Source organism: Anopheles merus, chromosome 2R (assembly GCF_017562075.2).
Source record: "Anopheles merus strain MAF chromosome 2R, AmerM5.1, whole genome shotgun sequence".
Taxonomy (NCBI): Eukaryota; Metazoa; Arthropoda; class Insecta; order Diptera; family Culicidae; genus Anopheles; species Anopheles merus.
The window spans coordinates 46,665,071-46,684,292 of record NC_054082.1 but is presented as its reverse complement, the minus strand read 5'-3'; the positions used below and the strand labels follow the sequence as shown (position 1 = coordinate 46,684,292).

General features: G+C 40.0%; 2 protein-coding genes and 1 non-coding gene across 18 annotated transcripts in view; 1 reads left to right on the top strand and 2 right to left on the bottom strand.

Annotated features, from left to right (window-relative positions):
* LOC121589301 (casein kinase I) overlaps positions 1 to 19,222 on the bottom strand; it is a 67,877-nt gene that overhangs the window by 16,277 nt on the left and 32,378 nt on the right. For 5 of the 16 annotated variants that reach the window (XM_041908081.1, XM_041908082.1, XM_041908083.1 and 2 more), the window contains exons 5-10: positions 10,441 to 10,555; positions 8,823 to 9,091; positions 8,563 to 8,733; positions 7,841 to 7,915; positions 6,693 to 6,773; positions 619 to 684 (exon numbers count right to left, since the gene is read on the bottom strand). In XM_041908081.1, the coding sequence (XP_041764015.1) occupies positions 619 to 684; positions 6,693 to 6,773; positions 7,841 to 7,915; positions 8,563 to 8,733; positions 8,823 to 9,091; positions 10,441 to 10,555 (777 nt within the window). Of the gene's footprint in view, positions 1 to 618; positions 685 to 6,692; positions 6,774 to 7,840; positions 7,916 to 7,991; positions 8,380 to 8,562; positions 8,734 to 8,822; positions 9,092 to 10,440; positions 10,556 to 19,222 lie in introns of those variants that run through there. The other 11 variants (XM_041908084.1, XM_041908085.1, XM_041908091.1 and 8 more) reach the window with 5 other exon arrangements.
* On the top strand, positions 1,123 to 2,533 carry LOC121589305. Its single transcript, XM_041908100.1, has 3 exons — positions 1,123 to 1,453; positions 1,554 to 1,783; positions 1,855 to 2,533. Exons 1-3 carry the CDS (start codon positions 1,160 to 1,162, stop codon positions 2,297 to 2,299), a joined length of 969 nt encoding a protein of 322 aa, XP_041764034.1. The 5' UTR covers positions 1,123 to 1,159; the 3' UTR covers positions 2,300 to 2,533.
* Trnar-ucu lies at positions 10,010 to 10,082 on the bottom strand. The gene has a single exon. It is a non-coding gene; the product is annotated as a tRNA-Arg (tRNA).

Below are 19,222 nucleotides of genomic sequence, written 5' to 3'. Positions count from 1 at the left end.
ACGCAAACCACCCCAAATACAGGAAGTACAAAACTAAGAAATCCAGGTACGTTAAACAACTAGATACGAGGTTTGTTTTGAAGTAAACAAACGAGGACAAGGTGAAGGTGATGCGTGGGGTGGATAAATTCTGGCGGAACAATCATCGATTAAAAGCAGATTAATAAAACAAGCCATCTTTGTAGCGCTACATGGACTAGACACACAATTCAACCGATATTGTGATAGCGCCATCTATGTTAAGATTTCGTAAGCTCGCGTTATCCGCTAGAGAGAACACTATACCGAACACTAATGCTGAACGCCGTTCCGAGCGGCCCATTGCCATGCCTTTGCGACGCAACAACGGGATGGAACCATCATAGGACAACACGTACACTACTAACTTGAAGTGATAGAACGAGCACACCTTTAGGGGACAAGTGCTAGAGACAATTAATATACCAGGACACACAACATGACCGACAATTGGTGAATAGGAATGGCGGAACATGTGAGAATCTCGCAACAGTTTAGCAGAACGTATCTAAACGAAGCCTTAAAATAGACAGTTTTCTAGCTGTTCACGCCCCGCAGGAGCAACGCAAGTGGAATCGAGGGAAAAACATAGTTCCAAACCTCTGCTATCTGAATTGTCTCGTCGTTCAGCTCCTCGTCGTAGTAGCTGAAGAAGTCAGCACCTTCCTGCAGAGAAACGAAAGCAAGTAGTGTTTTTGTTGTTGTTGTTGTTGTTGGGTTTGATTGCACAATATAAATTGTTCGTGTGGTGTCTAAATTGAATCCATTTAAAGAAGTATAAAAATGGCGATGACAATCGCGACGAAACAATACAACGACGAGAAGCATGTAAAAAAGGCAAATATATGGAGCATTTGCAAACACACTAGTGCATTAATTGGCGATTACTGAAACATTACATTACAGGAACATATTACAAACACTCTCAAGATGATCCTACACACACACAAAACGACAATGATTAGATGTACGTGTGCTTCGAAGTAATCGTCTATGCTCTCCAGCATCTAAAAAAAGTACTCTCGACTGAACAAACGAGAGTATTGTGCGAATGTTTGTGTTGATAATGGGATACGCGATTCAGTACTCGGTTGACCACTTCAATGAACAGTCGCTGTCCAGTCCAACGCACGTCACCGGAATGGAAGCACACCATCCAACCACAGCACTAACGTCACCTGATCCCCTGCGCTGTTTGCGCGAGGACGAGATAAGCTTGTTGCGCGAATGCTACCGTCGTGGTCTTCCTGGCACATTGGCGCCGTTTCTCTTCATCGATACGCATCTTCGGTGGTGTGAAAAGATTCGTCAAAGCTCAACGAAAGCATGGACCGTTTCGGCTATAGTATGGAAACGATTCTTCACGCTGGCGACATCCGATCGGGAGGAGCTGACAGCTATGGGAACGTTTGTGGCAATTACCGAAGCAGAAAAGGTAAGATATTCAACAGCCCATCCATTCTTTCTGCGAAGATAAAAATGTCATTGATATAATGGGATGTCCTATTCGGGGTAATCCAACTGAATGCGAATAGTGTCCGACGGTAGTGTTCTGGACTCAGCGCGATGATCTGTCATCATTGAAACATGCGCTCGAGAAGACGGCCTACATCAACTGGAAGAGCGATCCCGCATTCAGCTGTGTTGCGCTGGACCACTATCCAATGGTACAGAGTGTGCTGCAGCAAAATGCACCTCATTTAATATTCCGCAATTCGACCTTCTTTCGACTGCCCCGAGAGACAGCTAAGGCAATGAAACACAGGTATGTAAGCGATGTTAGAGATGCGTTATTACATAAAGCTACATTTCCGCTTCTCCTTTCAAAATACTCAGCGTTCCAGATGGTTACGAGATGCTAGCGTTGGATGAGTCACACGCTGCTGAAGTGAACGCCACCTGGCCTCATCGATTTGCAGGTTCGGAGGAATACTATTGCTCACTGTTTCGACTTAACGGTGGACTCGCGTTGACAGAGCGTATGCAAGCAGTCGATGGGCAAAAGAAGCATCTCGCTGGATGGATACTGACGAACGAGTACGGTGCGCTGGCCCATCTCTACATCCAACCAGCCCATCGACAGCGCGGTCTAGCGTCGGTGCTGGTTAAGGCCTGGGTGACAAGGTGGATAGAGGCTCTGGAAGACGAAGACGTTAACGCCGGCGGATCCGAGGTTATCGCATACATTCTGGATGCAAACACAGCTTCAAGAACACTGTTTATAAAGCTAGGGTTCATCGAAATGTCCAAATCCCGATGGTCTAATCCTACTACCAACTGACAGGTACGATTAAATTTCATAATGCTGTACCTCATATACATGGACTTTACAATCGATCGCGTGAGCAATTCCGGCAATTGCTAATCACACACACACACAGCTATTGGGATCCAAAAATGTGTCGTTGCACCTTTCAAGGAAAATGATGGACATTCGGAGGATGAGGGATAGGACATTGAAGTGAATGTGTTTCGAAAAATAAAACAAAGCCATCGCCATAGAACGGACACTACACTCACACAATCGCATGACTATCATGTCAATCCTACAGGGGTCGCCTGCCGTAATAATCAAGGACGAACAATGACGAATAATGACCTTAGCATTTATTACCAAAACGTTCATGGACTACGCACTAAACTTGAGGATGTGTACATTGCTTCTAGTGAGCTTGATCATGATATTATTGTTCTCACAGAAACATGGCTTGATGATACCATACTTTCGCAGCAAGTAATCTGTGACAAATACGCAATCTATAGAAGCGATAGAAATGCTAATAACAGTGCCAGACAGATAGGTGGTGGTGTCCTGATTGCTGTTTCCAAACGTCTCAAATGCCTTCCTGTGCACACCAATATAACGAGTATTGAACACTGCTGGGTTAAAATCCTGTTGCCTTCAAGTAAAATATTTGTCGGTGTAAGTTACATCCCTCCTGACCTTAGTACAAATACTGCAACTATGACTGCTCTCGACGAGGCTCTTGATAGTGTGAGTGTTTCTATGAACGACAACGATACGATGTGTCTGTTGGGTGACTTCAACCAACCAATGATCTCCTGGCGTGCTATCGATAGGCACTATGAACCCGCGTCATCCATGCCTGGTCAAAATCGCTTTTTGGATTTGATAAATTATCATTGCTTAAAACAAATCAGTGGCATAGTAAATGACCTAGGAAGGCAATTGGATCTTGTGTTTGTTTCAAATGATCTTGAAGATAGCGTGCCTGTGCAGTCAGTCTATGTCTCCCTTGTCGCGATTGTTCCGGTTGATAACCACCATCCACCATTGGAAATCAAGCTGCAGTTTTCCCACACTAGTTCAGACGATAATTCCGGCATAGTCTTGCCTGGTGCTGTATCTGCTTATAATTTTGCCAGAGCTGATTTTGTTAGCATAAAGCAAGCGTTGAAGGACACTGATTGGACTGGACTTCGAAACATGGATGTAGAAGCTGCTTCTGAATACCTTACGTCAGCAGTGTCAGACATTATTGAGCAATTCGTACCTAAACGAATATTTACAAATTCTCAACCATGGTGCACTAGATACCTTAAAAGATTAGAAAGAATGCGTCGTTCTGCGTATCGTATATTCAGTCGTACACGCAATGAAGCCGATAGAAGCAATTTCCTGGAGGCTGCAAGAATCTTCAAGTTTCATAACCGAAAATTGTATGCTAATTACATTCGCCGTGTCCAGATATCCATTCGGGCATGTCCAAAATCATTTTGGAACTTTATGGACCGTAAGATGAAACGTACTTCCCTCCCATCATGCATGACACTTGATGGTCGATTGTTTACTGACACGCAAGAAATATGTAATGGTTTTGCTGAGCTGTTTGCGCGTAGCTGCACGAGCTTTCCCGAACAAAACCAGAAGGTAGAGGAAGCGTTACGTTTCGTGGCACAAGACTCCGTTGACATTTCATTGCCTTCTTTTACTATCGATGATGTTCGTTCAATGGCTTCAAAGCTGAAACCCTCCTTAGCCTCTGGACCCGATAACATTCCGGGAATAGTTATCGTATCATGCATCGATGAATTGGCTTCACCACTAGCATCCATTTTTAATAATTCACTTCGCACTGGTTTCTTCCCTGACCTATGGAAAAAGTCATGGATATTTCCCGTTTACAAAAAAGGCGACAGAACTTCCATCTCAAATTATCGAGCTATTTCGATGCTATGTGCTCCCAGTAAGCTGTTCGAATTATTAGTCCATAAGCATATAATGCATGGTGCTATTAACATATTTACACCTTTGCAACATGGCTTCCTACCTGGACGCTCCACCGTCACAAACCTAGTGCAGTTCTTGCATTTTACTTACAAGCAGCTAGACAAAGGGTTCCAAGTAGATACTGTTTACACTGATTTTCACTCTGCTTTCGATAGCGTCAATATCCATACCTTGACTAGCAAACTTTTAAAACTTGGTTTTCATATCAGCATAGTTAGGTGGCTGAATTCGTACCTGTCGCGTCGTTCAGTACGTATTAAGATTGGAGATTGCATCTCTAGTGAATTTAGCAGGGTCTCTGGTGTTCCTCAAGGCAGCATTTTAGGGCCTCTATTATTTAATCTCTTTATTAATGACATTGTTTACGCTATACCTGACTGCCCGGTGCTACTGTACGCAGATGACCTTAAAATGTACTTTCCTGTGCGTAGTTCTATTGACTGTCTCCGATTACAAGGCTTTCTTTCTGTTTTTAACCTTTGGTGTTCCTTAAACTGTTTGTCACTCAATGTTAGTAAGTGCTCGGTCATTTCGTTTACTCGTGCGAGAACTCCATTATGTTTTAATTATATTCTTTCTGACACTTTATTGCCTCGATCTGAAACTGTTAGGGACTTAGGCATTATATTAGACACGAAACTTTGTTTAGACAAACAATTTGACGACGTAATTGCTAGGGCTAACAGGACTCTTGGACACATAATTAGAAGTAGCAAAATGTTTCATGACCCTCTCTGTTTAAAATCACTTTACTGTTGCCTTGTTCGTCCTTTGATTGAGTACGCTTCAGTTGCTTGGTTTCCGGAGCAAGTCACTAGAATTGAGAGGCTTGAGAGGATCCAGCGAAAATTTACCCGGGTAGCTATTAAGCGGCTTCCGTGGAGACATAACGACGTGCTACCAGCTTATCATACGAGGTGTCAGTTGTTAGGGCTTGAAACTTTGGAAAAGAGAAGAATGGTTGCCCAAGGAATTTTTATGTTCAAACTATTAACTGGAAGAATCAATGCACCTCTATTGCTAAGTCATGTAAATTTGTATGTCCCTACTAGACCTTTAAGAACTCGACAATTTTTAATAACTGACTTTCGTTATCGTCTTTTCTGTGCTAGGGATCCGTTGTTATTAATGTCCAAGAATTTTAATTTATTTTCAAATTTTGTAGACCTGTCCTTTAGTGTACCGAAATGTACTAGCGTCATTCGAGATTGCATTACGTCTAATTTTAGGAACACATAGTTTATAAGACATTAGTTTTAATTGTGTATGTAGGCCATGGAGGCTCGATACTCTATAATAAATAAATAAATAAATAAAGCAAAGTCAAACAAAAAAAGATAAAAAATACGCCAAATCATATTGTCCCTCGGGCAAACGTTTGAACAAGAACAGCACAATATTGTGTAGAGAAATGATAAAAAGAGTAAATACAATCAAACAGCAAGTTCAAGTGTTTGTTTTGCGTGTCATTTGGTTCAGTGATGGTAGTGTTGGCACGCTGTGCATGTTTTACATTGCTTGATTTTTTACATGTGTTTAATGCTGAATACCATCAACTCGAACTACCAAGGCAAAATTAATTGTGTATGTTGAATTGACACGACTTAGCACACACGCTGCACAAGAGGGGAAAACAAGTTGTATTCAAACATATTGAGGTTTTTTTCGCGACTAAAGGACGAATCCATAAGAGTGTAGAAAAAAGCCATTTCTTGAGAGCATTCATCGTGGCTTCTTATGATGCGAATAGTTCGAACCACATACGAGACACTACATACAGACACACGTGCACATACACAACACGCACACAGATTAGGAGATGATTTAGTTACTGCCATATTTGTATTCAATAGATTAACTGCTGGTAGTAGTGCTTATTATTATGAGTATCGTCATTCACGTTGTAATTAACAAACACTTGTTTTAGTCAACCCGGAGAGGATGATTTTCCGTAGTTGATGAATGGTGATTACAAAAGTTAGTTGTGAACGGAATGTAGGGAAGACATTTTTTGTTTAAAGTGAATCGGCGTTGGTGTGCTGGTTTTGATTGGATGCTCAATTGGTTAGATGATGGAGCAAACAAATCGCTCACACACAAAGGATGTTAAACGTTCGAGTGCTTCGTTTTGTTATTAAAAATGGGTTTGCTCAAAACACAGATATGATGCAGGTTGTACAAGCTTTGAAACGTCGTTTTACAAGTTTTAATGTGCACATTCTTTTGTTCAGGATGGGCGAACATGAACGACGGAAGAGTAAGAGACAATCTTTGGGAGTTGTATTATTCATCAAAACACATTGTTTACTTGTGTTACCAACTTGTGTCGTTGGTGGAACAATTTCTCAAACTTTAACGCATAACAGAGGGGAAACATTCCTAAAGAAGCAATGGTTAATGCACAGTTCAGTCTCATCCTTACCTTGTTTGCTGGTGTATGTCTTTCTCGGTTTGGCGACACCACGACTTCGTGACCGGTCTGTAGCGAACCGACGGGCGTTGACTGTTGGAGGGATAAAAGGTTAAACATAAGACCAAACAGTTTACATACAGTGCTTACACAGTTTGCAGGAATGCTACATTCAATGCTTTTTTATGGTACCTTGTATTACCATGGACATTTCGAGCGAATGCGTAAATCTAAATAGTTTAACTGAGTGCTCTGTCAGACCAAAACCGTGGATAAAACACAATATAGCGATACAACACAAATCTGTGTTTTTTTCATAACATACAATCAATACTACCTTTACAAAATCAATAAAGCGCGTGTTGAATATGATAGCACTATAGTTATATAACAACGTTTTAAGCTTCGCTAATCTGAGACTCTTGCTTGGAAACACTTTGTTAAAAACGGCAGTCTTATGCAATGCATAAGCAAAAGACACGATATCCCCGTGCGTGTGTCCCTTTATGTTTTACGCAACCAAACATAACAAATGTCATTTTCAATTGCTAGTCGCCAACCACGAATATTGTAAAGAAGTTTAATCTTTGAAATTTCCTTTGACCGGGGGAGAGAGAGCTTTCCTGAAACACGGCACAATCCGAACCACTCACGACCAGCCAATCCAATTAACGATTCCTATCATTTCCGCCAGTCCTCTTACACATTTATGCAACGCTTTATGAATCATATTAAGTTTCATATGGAAAGCGCTCCATGGTACAACCGATACATAATATTATGGTCTACAACGGATCAACCTAGGGTTGTGATTGTATAGCTTGTTTCTATATTGGGGAAGTTTGTTAAATGTGTTTAATGATGATTCGAAATTCTGAAACACAATGTGAAAATACCCTATATACTTAAACGCAGTACTACGTTACATAAGCATATTTTGGAAATTTGCTACGACGAGCACGCAAACTACCAAAACAGTGTTTCTCGACGGGACAATAAAACAAATCTAAACATTCTTTACGACTTTAACTAATCGGATTTAAGTAGGACATCAATTCATATCTTTACAGCAAAGTGCTTTCAATCGTTACATCCAAGCCTACCGGGCGCGCTGGTTCGGACACAGACCGCACCATAAGGCGCCCGACATCAAAACACACCTTCGCTGATTTTGTTTTCACGATGTGCGACGGTGGCGCATTACGTAGCTGCCGCAGAACGTGAAAATTTGAAGGCTTTACACATCCCATCATTTCAAGTGCCGTGTCGTTCAACCGATGGAAAAAGTGAACAGGTACAGTTGATTAAAAAGGTTGTAAAAACGATGTTAAGCAAAAGAGGGAATGGTATTACATGAGACTAAAAAAAATCCTCATATCGGGACATTTTATTCCGCAGCTAATTTTGAATGGACGTTCCAAAAATCTTTACTTTGGTCGAAACGACACTAATAATTTGTGCGTTTGAGCCTGAAAATGTGTCAAAAGTAGAAACGATGGAATTGTGATTTGTTCGAACAATTTCGCATGAAGTGTTTGTCTTCGGACACCAGACTCAATTTCACCATCATTTACGGGTAACCTTCGGAGGCACACAGCACATTCACACTACCACTTGAACTAAATTTGGACTCGCTTCTTGGATCGACGTAAAGTAGCGTTCATTTTCTGCCTCTGTAAATCAGCAAACGGTGTGGTCTCTAAGGTAAAATGATGGCAAAACATGAAATAGAGTAACGCACTGCAATAGAACGCTGATATCCAAACGAAAACAAATCGGAACATAGACCATGGCCTGGTTCCGATGCCCTGTTTCTCATCCCTCCATTTTGCCGTGTGCCGCCATCATACTGTCCCAATGTATCCGTCCATAGGCTACGTACCATCGTCTTTCCGGTCCAATCGAATTCACCATCGTCGACGTAACCTTTGAAGTAGAACAGATCCTGAAACAGTCGTCTCAGATGATCGTAATCGGGCGTCTCGAAGAAGTCTAGCCGCCGCACGTAGCGCAGATATTTGGCGAACTCCTCGGGATGGCCATCGCAGAGTACCTACAAACAGTAAGCGAATGGGGAAAGCGTTTTAATATTTGCTGGATGCTTTAAAAATATGTTCGTAATTGATTGGAAACCAAACTTACATCGATCGGTGTCGCTCGCTTCGTATCACCAATTTTTTGGTATCGCTCTTTGAGTGTGTCCGCTTTAAGACCTTGCCATGGCAGTGAACCTCTTAGGAAATACATAAACATGTGGCCTAGTGCCTCTAGATCATCACGTCTGGATTGTTCTTTACCCATATGCGTATTGATCGACATATACCGCGCCGTACCCGTCAGCGATTTATGCTCTCGATATGGTATGTGTTTATTCGTATCTAAGTCAATATACTCTTTGGCGAGACCAAAATCTGTGAATGAAAGTACATTGTGAAAGCATGCATGAATTAATGCCAGACAATACGATATAGATATTCAGAACGCTCAAACAACCATTTCTCTATTGCTGCTATGTATAAAGTTTATCTTATAGTATATGATCAAAGATGGCAAACTGATAAGTGACAACTCTTTGTTTGTAACTGATTAAAAATCATGTAGCAAAGCAAATCTCATCCATTACAACTGCAGCATTGCCATTGGTGCTTCATTCACCTTTTTCATTAAAAAATATATAATAATAAGAAGAAAAAATGATTCCTGACGCTTGTAATGAACCGCGGACAGTAAACACTCTTATAAAAATTCAACCACCATCATCTGATTTCCTACCAACGTCGTCGTGTCTGCAAGATGCATGGGCAGGGGGCTAGCCACATGAACAGGCATGTGGTTGAAAAATTAAAAATAATTTTTCACGGTTGGATACAATTCGTAGGCGAGTTAAAAATTTCTACTTGGGCGACTCAACATCTGCTACAGGGAAGGAAGAGCAAGGGAGGTGAAGTCCAATGCCACGCTTCTAAAACATATGCGGCGAGTCTCACGTGTCATTATGTAAATAACATCCATTGCTGTCTGCTTAGAGTTAACGAACATACTCAATCAAATAAGAATATCAATTCGCGTATCATTACATGCATAAACTTCGATGCAAATTGCATCGTAATTACCATCGACTGTATGTTTGTAGATATAAGAATGAAAAAAAGGATTCAGTATCATTGAATGATATAAGAAAAACAATGCATGATTTTACAATAAAAAAATATGTAAATATAGTAAAAAGAAAATAGTTATACCAAAGAAAGAAAATAGTGTTGTGTTAAATCTCGAAAAAGTTTTTAATCCGTAAAAAAATACCCTCACGCTCATGAGAGCGTGACCGTCATCCCTTGTGGGGATCGAACCCACGACCTTTGGATTAGAAGTCCAACGCGCTATCCGCTGCGCCAAAGGGACACACTGCCATCCGACCGCTAACACTCGAACACATTCTACACGCCGTTCGGGTGCACAACAACTACAAGAAACGCTTCACTCGTCCAGCCGAATGAATCTACACCGGATGAACAACACATTCGGCGTGAGTTGAATGAAAATGTTCTCCTCACGCGTAACGCTCCAGCTCACTATACGCGAGCGGATTGTTCATCGAGCAGCGCTCATGAAATGTATCTTGCTAATGAAGCAAATGCGTTCATTCGCTATCTGCCTCGCTTCTACGCAATAGTAGGAAAATGGTTGTTTAGGAAAACGGGAAAATAAAAATATTACCAAAGCAATAATACACACTGGAAAATACTAATATCATACTTACCTATTATATGTATAATTTTATCACGTTTATTTGAATTTCTACCGATTAGAAAATTTTCTGGTTTTACATCTCTATAAATTAAATGACGACTATGCACATACTCGATCCTATGGAGCTGTGGAACAGAAATTGATCAGCGAACAAACGTGATAATGTCATCCGTGAACATTGACGTGCATCGGTTTAGGAAGGGAAGAAAAGAGCAGAAAAAATGAATTAGTTTTTTTTATATTTATGCTAAAATGCTCTGCTGTTAATTCTCCATACGGTGGTCCGGTGTAAATTTTTGTTTCCACAAACCTCTCTTTTTCATCATCAAAATCCTCGTCAAAATACTTGTTAAAAGGCAAAATGGTAACACTGTTTCGCACTCTCTGTATCCTTTTTTACTTGTTTTGCTCTCCATTCAGATCTGAAAACCTTACTTTCTGCAATAACTGTTGAGTAGGAAGCTGTGTTCTTTCTGTGTGTGTGTCTGCTTCCATTTTCAAAGTTCTTTGTTAAGTATGTGTGTCGTAGTCGGTCAGTCAGTTAGTTAGGTAAGTATGTATGTCAGGCTACTATAGCCCATGGCAAATGCTCTTTTACATATTTTAATGATTTCGCGTGAATATATGTCATAAGCTACTTAAAAATAGGGAATATACATATTGACTAATTTTGTAAAACAAAACCAAAAATTGTTAAACAGAATTTCATGTTTTATGTCGTGCATATATTATTGGATGTGATGATATGTTAACGCTTCTTCTTTCATCTTGCTATTAAAAGTCGTACACAAATTGTGTTAGGATTTAATGTAGGATATTGATCGTACAGAACCTTATGGCCATTGATCCACGAAGGACATCTCTTTTTAAAAGATGAAAGAACGGCTACGGCCGTACTGCTTAAAAGGCGAAGAAGCTCTATTGTAAAAAAAATCTTTTTGTAGAAACCAAATGGGTTTTCGCAACATGAATTAATTAATTTATTTAATAATGTTTGACCTGCGCAGTCTGCAAAAATCGTTACTTAAAAAAAACTTTATTTCCGTGCAGTTGGTTGTAGGCATTTTGATTTTAAAGTTATTCTACACTTATATTAAACCGCGACTATTTCATCATACAGTACCTTAATTTACATTTGTTTAAGGTTTAACATGAGCTTCTATTCACTTTAGCATTCGCCAACGAATCATCCGATCGTTATGTTTAACTCAAGATATCCCAAGGACTCGTCGAGCGCTATCCATTAACGTAATTCAGCTAAGATAAACAGGTCCCCATTAATCTCAGTTCTCAGCTCAACATGCCCACAAGACTAACATTACTTTGCGTTTCGGGTGCTGCTCTTGCCACCGTTAGCATCGCCTTTAAGCAAATCCCTTTTTAACACCTCCTTTTCATGAGTCCCACCCCCACACAGTCCTCCTCCTCCTACCCAAGCTATTCCGTTTATCATGGATCGAAGGCTAAAACTGTGGTGTCATGGTGGCCGGGTGTCGCGTAAACACTCAATTATCCTGCCTGTCTGCATCCAAATCAGGACTGAGTGCTACGTATGTACTACCAACTACACACGCTACCAGTGGGTGTAGCGGTCACCGCTGTTGCTATAATGCTATTTTTGTAGCGGATGAGCGAACGAGCGTAGGAAGGTGACAAATAGACGCTGCCCTAACAAGCCATCTCTCAATCAGTTCGGCAAACAGGATTCTCGCACAAGCTTTCGGTAAAAAAAACCGATGGTTTCCTATTGAAGGAAGCAACCCTTTGCGCAAAGGTCAGACAACGGCATTACTAACAGAGCAGAGCAAAATAGTGATGCTTTTATTGGAAGCGACGGAATCAGGATCAGAGCATCTATGCCATGTGGTGGTGGTAACAGTGCTCTCACCAAGAGAAATGAGATACAAGGGAACAATTAATTGCTGCTTACTGCAAGTACTAACGAGATCATAAGCCTTTGCTGGGAGGTGAACGAAGTGTGAAGACAAAACCAAATCAATGAACAGAGTAGCTGATGCTGGTTCGGAAAGCCAAATAACAAGTTGAAAGCTCGAAAATACCACAAAATATAATAAACAAAATATAAACACACACACACACCCATATACACAAATGCTTTCCTCTTTAGCTAAAGCGAATAATTAATCCCTAGGGGAAAATGCATTTTTAAAACACCACTAGCATAGCATGTTTGTTTGCATTTAGATGCTAATCTGAACACATTCTGTTTGTGGTTGAAACATTTACCAGCGATCAACCTTGGACCAATGCATGCTAAAGCACCTGCAGCGCAACTTTCCCACAAAGCAAGCAACAACACCTTACCATGCCTCCCGCCAAACGACAATGACGCGATCCTCAATGACTTAATAAACCATTTGAATGCAGTTTTCCAGCGAGACCTACTGCTTCGCAGCAAAATACTCCCAGCATGAAGTAAAATGGGAGTAAAATTCCCGTCGCTCTAGCTGAATACTTGGCGGGTAGAAGAAATCTGGTGATGACATTAACCGTAGAGTTGGCAACCAGATTTACACACGTAAGTTGGCAACCGGCATACCCGGGTATTCCACACGTTTTGATGCAAAAAAGTGACGATTTTCATAGGTAAACAATGCTTTCTATATTTTAATGCTGTAAGCAAGTAATGCCGACCAGATATTCTCTTCTATTTCATTTATTTATTAAGTTTTTTTCATTTTATTATAAAAATAACGTTCAAATTGAAATTTGGAATCGCTTGAATTTGACTCGAAAATAAGCACAATACGAAAAGAGGAAGAAGAGAAACGTCATTCTCCATACAAAATGTATGGAATACCCGGGTATGCTGGTTGCCAACTTACGTGGTAAAGTTTAAAAAAAATCAAAATAAAATACTTACAGGCTGTTTAAAATTACAATTTATGCATCAAAAAATCATAAATTAAAAGTTGAGAGACTACGGAAAATTTCAGGTGAATAAAAGCAATGAATCAAAAGTTATTGCAGTTCGAAGTTGAAAAAAATACCCGGGTATCCGGTTGCCAACTTAAAGGTTAAATGTTAACCTTCTACTTATTGTGTGTAAATTGTTGTTTCGTGTGCTAGAAAACGGAGAAAGGGAGAATTTTGAACAAATTTTGAAATCGTTGTTGTTTGCCAGCTGCTAACAATGAGAGTATGCAAATGGAAAATTGGATCTGAGAGTGTAGGTAGTCAGGTACGTAGGTAGGTCTACTATCATTTTATGGGTTTTGAAAGTAATAATAACTTTAAATTGAATATATTATCAAAAAAGCTAATTGAGTTAAAGATAACAACACAGGTTGATTTGTATATTCAAATGGATATACGATCTATTGATGAACCGTTGAGAGCAATTATCCATTTCAACACAGTGTACATTTTTTCTGTTTTAAAGCATCAATTCACTGAGCGGGAGTGAACCCCACCGTACAATGACAGATGGAACAGACAGTTACTGGCGCGATCCTAGAAGACCCTAACCTAACATGATTCTTCTTGCTCGAATCAGAGGATAGGTTCTGAAAGTTGGCAACAAAACTCATCATCCCCCGCGAGGTTAAGGGAGACGACACCGACTGACTGGCTGCCTGGCTGGCTGCCTGGCTGGCTGACTGAATGACTGACTGACTGACGGACTGCATGCAGGGAAGAGTAGCTTGCTGGTGATTTGTTTCGCCAGCGAGTGACTGAGCAGAAATAGAGTGCTGCTCCTGCTCTTGCTGTTTCATCTGCTTTTTATGTTTGGCAAAGCGGAGCATCTTCATAACGCCTACGCACACACATACCTCTTGCACCTTCCGCCATTTCGAGTCATATGTTTAAGTTGTATTCTAAATTTAGCACCAATCGACACACACAAGCACAACACATACACACATACCCCGTCCCAGAATCACACTCTAATCGTGTACTTCTCTTCATCGCCAACATAATGCTCGCAAGAGGGGATAAGTTTGCTGTTCTACCTCTTCCCATCATGTCGCCCACTGTCGTTGCTATCGGAAGCGCCACAGCGTTCTTTCTGTCCGGCACTGCGGCGTCCGTTCTATCCCTCGGCTCTATGCTTTCAAACAGAGTTTCGGTTGCGTAAGCAATGTAAGCCAAAGAACTTGTGAGCAGAATTTGTGCTATCTTACTATCTCATTTGTGCGACTGACTGTGGTTGTAGTAGCGCGCAGCTCCTGAGGGCATATACTCGCGCTTGGTGCTGTGTAATAGAACGACACTTCTCATCTCCATTTTCGCCAATCAATATCTCCTGCGCTTTGGCAAAACCAACGGAACCGAGCGAGCGGGCAGGGCAGGCGAGCACGCGCGCCTTCATAAATATCAAGTAGGCAAAACATATCCGGTGAGTTGATTTTCTTTTGCATGTTTAGTAAATCCTTGATAAACCTGAACGGCAGCGCGTAAAGGCCGTTGATTAACGGAAATGGGAGAGTCTACCTGCTCCCTCGTCCGGTAAGTGTCGCTATGCTCCAGCTGCATTCAAACGTGTGTCGGCCTACGTGTTTCCATTATAAACAATATGCTTGCCATTTTGTGTTAATGGCTTGTCTTTCGCGGATAACAGTTCAAATCCACCCCAGAGCTGAAAACATTCATTTGAAGGTTTTAATCGATCGATGTATGTGTTGCAAGCCGGAATAAGACTCTTTGAAATAAACAGAAATAGAAGAATAGAAGATGGAAAAGCAAAATAATAATTATGGATTTTGTTAAGTTGGTAAGCTCAGTTGAAATCCAGCACAGGGGAAAGGAAATATCAAACATACATTTTTGGACTGTTAATCCTTTTCGGAGAAGCTTGACAGATCATAGAAGTAAAAAAAAACACAGTGAGCGACACAGTGATAAAAATTGAAAAAAAAAAACTGTGTTATACATTTTTTATCAATCCCTTCTTCAACTTTAGTTCTTCACACCTCCAAGATGCCGTTCACTCCTAGGTAGGTAGTATGCGGAGAACACGGTTTCAATTTTTGGAATCCAAAAAAGCTTCAAGATCAAATGAAATGAAGAAGCTTTCGAAAAAGTAGAGGTATCATAAATGCTTAAAAAATCATCCCAGAGTCACACCTTCCGGGAAAAAGGTTGATTAAAATTGGAAAATGTTCTCAAAACGATCCGAAAGGTAACGAACAGCGCTTCAAAACACGAAGAAAAGGTACACACAAAGATACACTAAAGCTTTAATTCAAGGTAAGTAGTAATCAAAAGGTACCAAAAAAGCTAAACCTTTAAGGCTACTCCTCCTAAGGATAGGTCATAAAAAACGAAGAAATTAATTTTCAATCATTTTTATTGACTTGTTTAAAAAACATCAACTTTAATAAATGAAAACTATAAGGGTAGGAACTTTTCTACCTTAAATTAAATGTATTTTTGTTGGTGGTGGTATAAAAATAGGACACCATTGCATGGTAGGACATATGTATATTGTCGCTCAGCCTATTTTAGCCTTTTTACTGCAAAGTGCAATAAATTCGATTTCAGCAAGCAACAGTTCTGCGGGTAGCTTTTAAATATCGATCGGTTTGTTTCCATCGTAAAAAAAAGGAGAACACAAACCCAGCAAACAGGAACAGAGGAAACAATGACACTGGCAATGAAAAATCAATTCACTTAACGTAACCACCACTTCACCCATTCTGACAAAATAGCTGTGCCGTGCCTCTCTTACTCTCTTGGCGGACAATCTGAGGACTAGGAAGGGGAGTTATGTATAACCAGCAAATATTGTTTCCTTCTCTCCTAAACGTTGTCCTCGCGTAAATCCGCCCGGACGGTAAAAATAAGTCAAGGGTAGTTGTGCCGGGTTGCCTCCCTCGCCGGTGATGCAATTGCCAGTATCGACCCGTAAGGTAAGCACAGTGCACAGGTAAGCGTTTGTGTGATTGTGGTCTATGTGGGATACACTAAGTTTCACATTAAACATGTCACCTTGTATGTCCGTTTATTTAAATAGATATCGCACCCACATGTGCAACAACATTGTGTTTAACGACTATGCCCCGCCCGACTGCAACTCTATTCCCGAAACAACAACAACATTTAACAAACATCTGCATTGGGTAGGACACGACGTGTTGTCACGATGTATCCCTCAAACCCCGGAGTATCCATACCTAGACCCACACATACACAGACACAACAACATCCTGTCCTCTGGGCAGACATTCAAACAATTCAACAGTACAAAGGTAAGCGCATTTTCCATTGCTGCAGGTGGAACAACAAAAAACAGGAGAAATAAACAAACGAACAAAAACTTGCTTCCTTCAGCGACACTGTGTCTATGACCTGAAAAGCCTCGATTTTCCTCCGACAATGCTGCTGGTGACACAGAAACGTCATCGTGTGATTTCCGAACTAGGCAAGAAGCATTTGGTATGTACAAACGCTTACATCATGCACCTGTATGTATGTGTGTTTTAAAAAGGGGCTTTCCTTCTAGCTCTCAATAAATCAACAAAGGTTCAGAAAAATCCAAAGGATTAGCGGCCCATAAAGAACCTCAACATCATGCCATATCCTTCGTATTACTGTGCACGTGTTGACATTCAATGTTAGCGCAGCTGGGTAGCGTACATGAGTACATATGTAGCTCATGTATATTTCGCTTAGTTAAAAATTTGCGATGCTATTTTGAAATCGATAACTGCTGACTGTTGAGATGTTGATGATGATGGTTGGCGGTATGCATTAATCACGAAACCAGGTTACAATATCATAAGGTGTTGTCTGAGCAACGAAGTATGTGTGTGATAGAATATGGAGCGGCGAAGCTATATTCCATTCCTGTTCATCATCATCGTTGCAATATCTGCAGCGTATATGGCATGAACTTCAAACTGCAGTGATAATTTGCTACTTCTACAACAACCTTGAGCATATTCACTACTACTACACATTGTATGTTCGCACGACCAACTGTAAATTCGTTCGTTTGTCTACCGATATGTAAGCATAGGTAGTAGAGTGAATTTTTTATGTAAATAAGTGTGTTCCATCGTATCCAGTAAGCTGACCTGACAAGCTTGTCGCAACTCGCTACAGTTTTCTAAACGGCAACTAGTAATGGTTACCATTGGAATAGCTATACTTGGTCGTATTGTAAAGTTTGAAGTTAGGCGACGTGGCAAATGTCAAGCGTTTAACAGCTGGCGATGGCACTATTTTCTTGCTGTTTTAAGTATGTTTACATGGAAGCCACAAAAAGTCACATAAAAAGCTCGAGCACGAAATTATGCAAGCAGTATCAGCATAATTCCAACATACCAAATGATAAAAAATATTATTTACAAACATAATACAATAATTTCTAATAATTAGTAGTAATTATTAACAAACAAATTACTAAACCTAATACCCTCAATTAAAAATGGCACAGATTATATGTTTTACGTTTTTACATATTAAACATATTATAGGGAAAATTAATGATATTGATTACGTTAATACAAGTTCATTACGTACCAGTAGCTGATTAAACTATTTTTAATCGCTGCATACATACATTTATTTGACGATATAGCATTTAAAATCATGAGAAAAAAACAGAAAATGTATACGCCGCAAATTATTCTACAAGTAATTGAATTAGTAGAACGCTTACTGTTAAATTCGAGTTGCGTACTCGATTTTAACTATTGGGGAAGGCCACTGTTTGACCTTTGTCTCTCGCTAACGGTTAGTTCCAACCAGTGATAACATAAAAAGATGACTGAAAATCAACTCGCACAAGGTTCTAAATCCATGCACACGTGAAGCAAAGCGTGCATCCGTGGAAGGCAAAAATAAAATTTCAATTGGAAAATTGCTGAGATAAAGAAAATTAGGTAGATGAGCTGCGATGAGTCTATGCACAGCACACAACAGTGCGACGACGAACCTGCTAGATGGAACACACTTGATAAATTCTATCCACTCGCTTACAGTTTTGAAGACAAAAGACGACGATCTGAAGCTTATGAGAGGATGTTGGCAATATCCCAAAATGTATAACAATTGCTTTTGCTGCGGTTACGGTCGCAATAATAAAGATCCTACAAGCATTGATTATATGATGATTCTTGTTGAAGGGGACTTAGTAAGCAAATTACGTTGACACTGCACACACATACACACAAATTGGTATTAGATTTACGCTGCACAAACACGCAAAATTTTTACATCTTAGACTAGAAGAGAAATTCGAAAGTTCGTGACCTAAAGGTTGATTATACACCATACACAATAAAATATGTAGCTTGAGCTTTGTGGAAATGGACACCAGGAAGGGAGTACGTTTTTTTATGGTTTGGTAGACGCTTGACACTCCCAAGGATTGAAAATATGTGCAATTCAATTGGCACAATTTAATCTTTCATCATTATGAATGTCGGTTGATAAGCGAAGTAGTAGTAGTGATAGTAGTAATAGAAGTAGTAGTAGTAAAAGTAGTACGAGTTATAGTTAGAGTAGTAGAAGTAGTAGAAGTAGAAGTAGTAGAAGTAGTAGTAGTAAAAGTAGTACGAGTTATAGTCGAGTAGTAGAAATTTGCAGTGTGAGAATATATAAAACTAATTTGCATATTTATTAGAATCAACAATTCAAGAAGAAAAAGAAAGAGGAAAACTAATGTGCAAACAACACACACACAACACAAATAAAAACATACCAAATATTATCTTTACAAATCAAGTTTGACTGACACTACTAAAGAATTGAATGTACCCGACCAATCAATTTAGAATTTTAAACTTCACCACGAACACTCAACTAAACTTGCTAGTACCGCT